The 10,226-nt window shown below is 41.1% G+C and overlaps 1 protein-coding gene across 3 annotated transcripts; it reads left to right on the forward strand.

Moving 5' to 3' along the window:
* The first annotated feature begins 34 nt into the window (after positions 1 to 34).
* PIGW (phosphatidylinositol glycan anchor biosynthesis class W) lies at positions 35 to 6,309 on the forward strand. 3 transcript variants are annotated; one of them, XM_063296713.1, is made up of 2 exons: positions 35 to 229; positions 4,478 to 6,309. In XM_063296713.1, exon 2 carries the CDS (start codon positions 4,488 to 4,490, stop codon positions 5,997 to 5,999), a length of 1,512 nt encoding a protein of 503 aa, XP_063152783.1. In that variant the 5' UTR covers positions 35 to 229; positions 4,478 to 4,487; the 3' UTR covers positions 6,000 to 6,309. The 3 variants fall into 3 exon arrangements, with proteins under 3 accessions (XP_063152783.1, XP_063152778.1, XP_063152772.1); XM_063296708.1 differs by lacking the exon at positions 35 to 229 and adding an exon at positions 2,194 to 2,736; XM_063296702.1 differs by lacking the exon at positions 35 to 229 and adding an exon at positions 2,194 to 2,512.
* Positions 6,310 to 10,226: the final 3,917 nt, after the last annotated feature.

Raw genomic sequence — 10,226 nt, forward strand, 5'->3', positions numbered from 1 at the left:
ATTACAAGGATATATAAACGCACGCACACGGTCCTTCCAAGTAAAAGATTAGAGCTGGATTAAAAGAACAGTTTTTCCCTAAAGTGCTAGCTTTCAACTTGCAGGGATTCAGTTACTGTAAGTGGCGCGGGGGGGGGGCGGGTCACTCTACGTCTGAAATCTGGAGGAATCGCTTCTAACGGGGGGAGACGCCAAGCACACGATTTGATGGTTTTGGACTGTTTCAGAGGTAAAGGAGGGGGCAGGAGGGAGGGGTGGCTGGCTGGTTAGGGGTTAGTATCAAAGCCATGATTTTGTGTAGGTCTGTTAAGCCAAAATGTGGTAAGCAAATGGACATGCTCGAACGTGGGAAGATAACTTTTCCTTCTTGGGACAAAAAAAAAAGCTTCCCCTGTGTAAAAAAAAAAAGATTTAGAGGTTTGGGTCCAAGTTTTATCAAGCCTAGAATAAACTTCTTACTGTCAATGGGTCCTGTTACTTAAGTAGCACCCTCTGACTTACCTATGTCTGAGTTCACACGGTCTGGGCCAAAGAATGGTTCGTTCTGTGACGTTGTTGAATGAATCAAGCTTTGGTTTACAATGACACTGTTGTGGCTTACTGGACTACTGGACAATTGTTGTTCATTCGTTTAGTCGCTTCCGACTCTTCGTGACTTCATGGACCAGCCCACGCCAGAGCTTCCTGTCGGTCATCGACACCCCCAGCTCCCCCAGGGACGAGTCCGTCACCTCGAGAATATCATCCATCCACCTTGCCCTTGGTCGGTCCCTCTTCCTTTTGCCCTCCACTCTCCCTAGCATCAGCATCTTCTCCAGGGTGTCCTGTCTTCTCATTGTGTGGCCAAAGTATTTCAGTTTTGCCTTTAGTATCATTCCCTCAAGTGAGCAGTCTGGCTTTATTTCCTGGAGGACGGACTGGTTGGATCTTCTTGCAGTCCAAGGCACTCTCAGAATTTTCCTCCAACACCACAGTTCCAAAACATCGATCTTCCTTCTCTCAGCCTTCCTCATGGTCCAGCTCTCGCAGCCATATGTTACTACGGGGAAGCATATGGTGTGGCACCATTATCAGGGACATCATCATGGCTTCTTTGTTGTTGTTTATTTGTTTAGTCACTTCCGACTCTTCGTGACTTCATGGACCAGCCCACGCCAGAGCTTCCTGTCGGTCGTCGACACCCCCAGCTCCCCCAGGGACGAGTCCGTCACCTCGAGAATGTCATCCATCCACCTTGCCCTTGGTCGGCCCCTCTTCCTTTTGCCCTCCACTCTCCCCAGCATCAGCACCTTCTCCAGGCTGTCCTGTCTTCTCATTATGTGGCCAAAGTATTTCAGTTTTGCCTTTAGTATCATTCCCTCAAGTGTACAATTACCTGTGGCTAGCTCAAGCTTAGAGAGGCAGTGTGGTGTAGTGGTTAAGGCATCAGGCTAGAAACCAGGAGACCATGCGTTCTAGTCCCACCTTGGGCACAAAGCTGGCTGGGTGACCTTGGGCCAGTCCCTTTCACTCAGCCCTAGGAAGATGGCAATGGCAGACCACTTCTGAAAAACCTTGCCAAGAAAACTGAAGGGACTTGGCCAAGCAGTCTCTGAGAATCAGACACGATTGAATGGATTAAAAAAGAAATATTGCAAGCTTAAATGCAGATCTAACCAATTACTTTAGAATCCAGTAAAGCAAATTATCTATTTGTTAAATAAATTGATAAAATACTCAAAGACATGACACCAAACCAGCAGAACATTTCAGGCTGCCAACTTGAAATGAAAAAGACTCATTGGTATATTATCTGCAAATTAAGACTCTCCCCATCCTTATTTTAAAGAAAATTATTTGGGGAAAAAAACACTTAATCTTCCTTTTGGAATAGTATGAATAAAATTGAATCTTCTACATCCAATCTATAAGGTCAGTACCCACAACCAATAAGTAAGATCTAATCCCACAACCAATAAGTAAGATCTAATAGCTAAACATCAAAAGCCTCCCCAAACGTTTTACCTGAGGACTTGCTGATTCATCAAAACTGTGGTAAATCTATTATAACTTTAAGATTCCATCAGACTGATTGAGATGGAATCGAAGGAGCTCGCATACAGATGACCAGAACATAAATGTTTATTTATTTTTAGTATCATTTTAGTCATCTGAGCTTGGATTAGAACAAGCAGGCATTGCTGAAGCAGCGTGGTGAATCAGCAGTACGGTTTAGTAGGATATTTGCTGATGAAAACGTCGCGAGGAAACAGATCCCTTATTTACTTTCTTTTTCTGTAACACGCTGTAGCAGCAGGAACTTTAAAATAATCCGCAGCGGAAGGCTAAGGAAGGAACTGTATCCCAGGCTTCCAAATGACATATTCTCTTGAAAGCGCATTCTTCTCTATAAGCTGAGTCATCCGGTGGAGGAAGCATACTCATTTAACCAACTGCAAGTCCTGTTTTTTTCGTTTTTTAAGAGTTGGTCTTCTTGGTGACTCATGCAGGTTATTCTTCAAAACATTTCCGGGTGAATATTTGAAAAACGCAAAGAAATGGATTTATAAGCGTTGAACTGGGTTTTAAACAGATTTTCTCTTTTCCTGCTGCCGTTTCCCGGCGCATATAGTGTGTCTGAATTAATATCCACAACTTGGGGATATTTGCAGGCATGTATTTTATTTGTTCATTGCTTCAGAAGGGCAGATCCCAGACTCACCCGCAACCAACACTTTGGTAATCTGCTGTCTTGTGGTGAGCAGCTTCCAAGGGGGTTTGGTTTGAATTTTAAATTTATTTTAACTCTTCCTATAACTTTTCTATGATTCCTGTCACAGTGTTATATTGTGGACCGTGCTGGTGTCTGACTGAACACTTAATTGCTTGTTTGATTTTACCATTTAATTTTTTTATTGTCAAAAGTTCAAAGAAGTTGATGGCTGGTTTACAAACAGCATAACATTTTATGCATTGACATATTAATCATTCTCTGCCCCTTCCATCTTTATGGGAGGAAGATCTAAGGTCCAACTTCTGTATTCACTAATGAGCCCAAAGACAGATTAACATTTCAGGCACTCCAGACTGCTGCAGACCAGTTTGGGGATAAACAGAATTAAAATGGAATGGAGTAAAACAGGATATATTTACCAGAACACTGTATAGTAGGACTTCACATTTTGTACTGCAATTTTTTGTTACAGGTCCAACATGCGTTATTAGTCAGAATGCATTGTAATTTTTCTTTGAATTTGTAGACTCTAAAGGATAATTATTTTGTTTTTTGGCAGAGTGAGGAATTTTTAAGGAATCTTCTGGTCACAATAAATAAATAAAACATGCTGAGAACAGGGATGAATAATCCTTGAACATGCTTGTGAACTACACTTTTTTTTTCTTTATTACATTTATGTCTCTTTATTTGTTAGACTTCTATTCCACCTTTCCCACTCAGTTTTTCTCCTCCAGTAGCTATATGGGGAAGTAATCAATAGAAATGGGCCAAGGAGCGAATGGAAAATGAGAAAGAAAAAGGAGTTAGCTTTATTAACTGAATGGCAATTGTTTCTCAGTGTAAATTGTGGTGGTGGCCATATTTTCCGTTTCTGGATGACGTGATGTGTTTCTTGCGCAAAACTTCCTCATCCGCCTCCCAGGCAGGACGGTTTATGGGGCTGCAGAAACCCTCCCTCTTAGCAACCCTGGGCAGGAAGGGGGATGAGTCTTTGCTGATGAGTGCTGTTCCCTGGGCTCTTCCTAGACAACCTTCCCAAGGTGTGTGGACTTCAACGCTCCGTTTTTAAAAATGGCCCTGCTGGGGAATTCTGAGGATTGAAATCCAACCCATTTGGAGGCCAGCACAGACTGCTCTAGGAAGTGGCCCATCAGTGGGTCCATGGACTGCCAGGAAAAACACACTTACACGGCACTTAATCACATCCGAGGTTTGGTGAGTTGCTGAGGACGGTTCACTGTCTGAAATGCCTTACCCAGGGCAAAGGTCCTGCGTGCCACTGCAGTCCAATAGATGGCAGTTGAGAGGATGATAATATCTGTGCTGGGCCACATAGGTAGCACTCAGGGACCACAGGGCCTCTCATCTCCTAAATGTTTCAAATTATGGCGTGATGATACATTCTTTCATTTATGGACATGTTGAAATAAGATGGCTGAGAGTTCAGCAAAGTGATAGAGGGTGGCTCAGGACAGCTGATGACAGATCACCTTTGGTCAAGGAATTCAGAGTTGAAATTAATCAAGGGTACAAGCCGTGCTATACTGGGGAGAAAAGACATTATTGCTAACCCACTTTTTTCCATCAACTATTCCCAAGACAAATGTATTGCCCATTGTTCTATCCAATAAATACTCTATTGTTAAATGCGAAACTGTTTGAAAGGTGGGGATCTATCTTCAAGTATATTCAGTTGCTTGCTTTTGATTTTTGTTCTACTTGCTTGCCATTCTGATTTTTGTTTTTAATGTAACTTTGCAGAGGCAGAAAAATGTCACAGCAGCTGGACAAAGAAGCCTTTATAAGTAACCTGAATGGAACCACCTTACGTGAAATTTCGGTTGGCTTACCTCTTGCACCATTATGTCTTCTTACCAGAGGGTTGCTCCTAATTTTGTATTTTCTCCACTATGGAAGGCCTTTACGCTCAATGTATGGTAATTTTTTTCTAGACTTCACTGTCCTAGTCGTCCCTCCAATACTTTCCTGTACAATTTTGGCTTCCATACTTCCTTTCGTGATCCTCTCCATTATGGTGCTCTGCACAGGCTTGATTTCTGTCATTTATAGTAAACGGACAAATTATGCCCAAGTGTCACTTAAGCAAATCTTAGATGATTTCCTGAGAACAAACTTGGAACCAGAATACATTCCCTCCGTAACCACGTTCCGCGTGTTCATCAATTTGTGGACATCCATTAGCATCCTGGCTGTAGACTTCCCACAGTATCCCCGGCGATACGCCAAAACAGAGACTTATGGAACAGGAGCGATGGATTTGGGAGTTGGCGCATTTGTTTTTGGAAATGCTGTGGTTTGTCCAGAAGTTCGGCTGAAACCCGGTGCAATACAACACAAATACTTTTATCTCACACGGCAATTCGTGAGCACGTGGCCCCTCCTTCTCCTTGGCTTTGGACGACTGATGAGCGTTAAAGCAGCTGACTATTATGAGCACGTCACTGAATACGGCATGCACTGGAACTTTTTCTTCACTTTAGCTGCCGTGCGAATGGCTGCATCGCTGCTTCTGACTGCATTCCCTGCGCACAAAGCCTGGATTGTCGCAATGATGCTTGCTGTAGTTTATGAATGCTTTCTTGACATTACACCGCTGAAGATGTTTATTTTGCATGGAAGCAATGGGCAAGATTCAAGGACTGGTTTTTTAAATGCCAACAGAGAGGGCATATTTTCTGTCATTGGTTACCTTGCTATCTACATGGCTAGTGTGCAAGTCGGTTTGTATTTGTTAAGAAAGAGAACAACAGCAAGAGAGTGGCTTAGAGTAATCTCCTACTTTTTGCTGGCCACTTTTCTCCTCTTTATATGTCTCTACATTGCTCAGTTACACATTGACACCGTGTCCCGACGAATGGCAAATCTTTCTTTTTGTATATGGATTGTTGCTCACTGCTTGTTTCTCTTTAGTTGTTTTTTAGCAGTTGATCTCATTCTTATATTCACAAAGCTTCTGGTGGGTGGGGCTGATATTCCTTGTAGTTGGAATTTTCTGCAGCCATCAACATATAAAAAACCTCATTTGGAATTCAGGCACAGAAAAACAGTATCTCAGAGTATGTGCATGATCAGTGCTGTGAACAAAAACCAGCTTCTGTATTTTTTGCTAGCCAATATTTTAACTGGTCTTGTAAATATGCTGGTTGATACAGTTCACAGCAACACACTCTCTGCTATGCTAATTCTGCATTTATATATGTTTACAAACTGTTTAGTTATGTATATGTTACAAGCAAAAAATGTCATTTTAAAGTGGTGGTAATTTATAAAACTGCAGGAACATGTCCAGGCAGTTGCCAAGAGTCAATAATGACTTGAAGGCACAATAATAATAATAATAACAACAACAATACAGCTGCAGTTCATGAAATATAAAGCCTTGGTGTTTTTCCTTAGGTTTTGGATATATGTGCATAGGACTGTGTAGTTTTTTTTACAATTTAACAACCCAGTTCTGACTTTTGGGAAATGGGAGGGAATTATTATTTTAAACCAGAGAGATTTCTTGTCAGTAATGTGATATATTTACAAATTTTTGTGACATCACAAAATATAAAAGCTGTATCACTGGAGTGGGTTGGGGCAATTTTTTCTTTTGGAGGGGCTTAAAGGGTGAAATTGATAGACATTGGCACCTATTCTGATCCTTATTTTAGAAAAAAAAATACATTTCAGTGGTGTGATCTGAGGTCCCCAGTACAAGTTCTGGGAGGATCACATGTGGCTTAAAGGTTGCCTATACCTGCTTTAATGCTTCTACTCAGCCCAATTGAAATACATAAATTTAGGCTGGCTTTGTATCTTACATGAAGTCCTGGCTATCTTAATCTAAATTTATTAAATAAGCTATAATGAAATTTTGAGCCAAAACCAAAATGCCATTTTATGTGTTACTGCAGAGGGTGAACCCTGTCACAGTATATTATGATAAGTGGTTAGCATTTGCTAATACTATGGCATATATAAATAGACGCAGGTGAGAGTTGCTCTTACAGATTTAATTTAAAATATATTTAGATAAAAATCCATGGAGCAATATAATTCAGATTTTCAAAATAAAGCTTGCAGTGCCAAGAGTCTGTAGCAATGTAGACAAACATTAGCAGGTAACCTTAGGGGTAAAAAAAACAATGCAAAGCTGATCTTGTGAAATCAACTTCTTACAAATTATGAATACATTGTGTCAGTTGTTACAAAGAAAAATAATACGTTTTTCTAAAGATGATGTAATATTTTTTATTAGGTATTGGAAGACCATAGAGCTGCCTGCTTGTTGATGAGTCGCAAGCCCTGGACCCTCAAAAGAGAACATGAAAGGTGGATTGCAATCAAAGTATAAAAATTGAAGACTGTTGTTCTACTTGGGATTCTGGAAATGGATCAACTGCCACCTACATTACCTTCATTATAGCTTACCATTGATTAGGGAATAAAAGATCAACCAAAGTTCTGACATACAAATAATGCAGAAAATAGAGCTCTCATTTCTGAGGTCACCACCTCAGCATTGAGTAGTCTGTAGTGGAACCATGGCCAACAAATGAATTATGCAATAATGTGCCATTTTCAAAGCCATGCAATAAAGTCAGCCATTTTGGCTTGAATGAACAAGACTTAACAATTGACTTTACTTACATTGTCCATAATTAGGTCCATAATCACTTCTGACTGAAGGAGAAATCATTTGTATAAAGATGCAAGGTGTGGTAGCTCCTAAGATTTCTTTAGATGGTTGGATCTTTCGAAGCTGACCTGCTTCTCAGTGTAATTCCATGCATGATAGAACTATGATCCTAGATTGCAGTCTAAGCTAGCTAAGAAGCTTTTGCTTATACAGTACATCTGCCATAAGATGCATTTCTGAATAAAGCAAGCATCCTTTTTGTAGATACTGATACCTGATGATACAGAGAACTCATTCAGAGAAGCCCAGTATGCGCACCAATCTGATACGCTATCGTCAGATTCCATGTATTTGAAGAATTGATGCAGTTTCTGACCCTATGATGTTTAATTTTCTCTAGAAAGGGGCGATGAAGGATTGGAGGCTTTTGCCAAAATGACAAAAATGGTGGTGTGCCATAAGGTCAGCCCCTTTCATTCATGCATGCAACGTTACAATGCACATACAAAGGAGCTTTCATTGCAACATTGCAAGGTTTTCACTATTTGTTCCCTGTATTCTGCCCCACCCACCCACCCACCCACACATGCAAAAACCTGTGAGATGGGTGAAAGGCAATAATATAACCATGAATGGAGACCATGAAGTGGCCTCTCTTTCCAAATTGAGGTAAACGGTTAATATTTTCAGTTTTACCTGAGTGTTGGTACCCAATTCATTGCTAGTATGCCCTTGGATTGCAGAAGAGGCAGTCCATCTTTGACTTCAGATTCTTGAGTCACTGGGGTCTAGTTTTGAGGGTTTATCATCTCGTGCTGGGCACCTGTATGGAACAGATACTTTGCTGCTATGTTGCTGTGCTGTTTCTTAGCCCAAACTGACAGAAAAGGTCCTGGATTTGGCACTGTGCATCTCCACATTAGAGGTGCCTTAACAGGGCTGCCCCAGTGCGATCAATGCAATACACACAGCAGGGCTCCCTCTTGACTGGGCTTTCCGGATGTCTAAGGTGATGGGAGTCCAAGAAACGGTGGTTTTTCTCAGGAATAGATCACGTTGTGATGAAGTTTTGAGTCACAGCAGCTATTCCGTTTTTGCATAGACAGAGAATCGGGATGATGATCTACAAAAAGCCATACAGAATACACCGTTGGTATCCTGGATTGCTGATTTAGAGAAGTTTTACTCCATTAAAAATACAATTATGCTATTTTTTTGTTTTGAATATGCTACCAAAGGATTCACATTCAATCATTTTTAGAAGTTTTCTGCATTGCTATTCATCCCAAAACATTGAGGGTAGTTTATTAACAGTTTGTATCTTACCCATCATGCAAATAAAGAGTAAGTTTGTAGATGTGTATGTACATTTTCCCATTAATATGTTATTCAGCTCAAATAGTCAAAATAAGTACATAATACAAACGCACAAGGTTGATAGATCTGTTACGTTGTTCCTTAATATTTGCAGTCTTGTGTTTCCTGGCTGCCTTTGTCTGGGCTTGGAAATTAAGCAAAATCAGGTTGGATTAATATTAGGATGTGAGGCCATCAGGAAATCCCAGGGTTGTAGGCTACACTAGAAAAAAAAAAAAAACATTCTGGAAGAAGGCAACGGCAAGCCACTTCCTCAAGAAAGCTGCATGGATACATCTATGTAATCATCAGCTTGACTTGAAGACCATCTTTATCTAATGGAAGAGAACAAAGAGTGTAAAATTAATTTAATCCAGTCTCCAATTAGACACAGCTGAGTTCACAAATACAAGAACAAAGCAATCGTTTTCTTCCAGTCATTTCCTGGCAGTAACTGGTATTTAAGGCAAGATGCCTGTGTTTCAGGGGTGACTTTGGGCCAGTCACTCTCTCACAACCTACCTCACAGGGTTGTTGTTGTGGGGAAAATAGGAATATAGGTTTATGTTTGCCTCCTTGGATTATATATATAAAAAAGGCAGGATTAAAATATAATCATAATATAATGTCATCCAGCCACTGACAGCCCCAATCCTCCATGAAGGTGTCTAGTCTCCTTTTAAAATCACTTCAGTTGGTGGCCTTGGAGGACATTTTCCACAATTCCCACTTTAACATGCAAATATTGTGAACCAGCTTGTTACCTCACAAGGTTGTTGTGAGGAGAAAATGGACAAAACAGCCACATTTCCTTGTCACACATGTCATTTTCCTGGATTGTGGTGGCCCAGCCTTTACGGTTAAGTTGTGGTTCAACAGGTTGTGGGAACCCAACAAATGAGGTAGAATAAACCCGGGGTAGTGTATAACGTGAACACGTGTCTGAGGGGGGGAAATAGGGATACATTATACCTTCTTTTAAATATTGATAAGGTGTATTTTGGGGGAAAGCATTGCACCTTTTAAATATTATGGAGGGATATTAAGTGGGTATACATTTTTTAAATATTGCTAAGACATATTTTTGAGGGAAAGTGGGAATACATTACACCTTTTACATATTGCTAAGGTAAATTCTGGGGAGGGAGAAGGTCACCTCACAAATATTCTACGTTTTAGTTATGAGGCCAAGGAAGTGTTCAGACCCGGCTCCTATTTAAAACGGGCGTGGGTTCCTTCAGGAAGACCGCCAAGAGTGCAGTCTTGCCCTTTTTTACTCCGAAGTCAGCACGTTCAGACCAATAGGAACTCACTCCCGCCTCAGGGAGAGGCAAGATCGGCGCCGAAGAAGCTCCCGCTCGAACTATTTCTCGAAGCGGAAGTAACGGCTTACTGAGCATGCGCAGAACCTCAGCGCTCCATTCGCCGCGGCGGCGACAGGGGCTATTTGTGACCATTTCCAAGATAGAAAGGCGGGGGATGGGCTTGTGAGTTCTACTTCACGTCAGC

This window comes from Candoia aspera, chromosome 1, assembly GCF_035149785.1.
Source record: "Candoia aspera isolate rCanAsp1 chromosome 1, rCanAsp1.hap2, whole genome shotgun sequence".
Lineage (NCBI taxonomy): Eukaryota > Metazoa > Chordata > Lepidosauria > Squamata > Boidae > Candoia > Candoia aspera.

What these genes read in the sequence shown, in the direction of transcription:
- PIGW (XM_063296702.1), top strand. Translation starts at nt 2,484, where the DNA reads ATGCAGGTTATTCTTCAAAACATTTCCGG. An exon ending in ATTCTTCAAAACATTTCCGG is followed by an intron (nt 2,513 to 4,477) that starts GTGAATATTTGA and finishes GTAACTTTGCAG; the next exon opens with AGGCAGAAAAATGTCACAGC.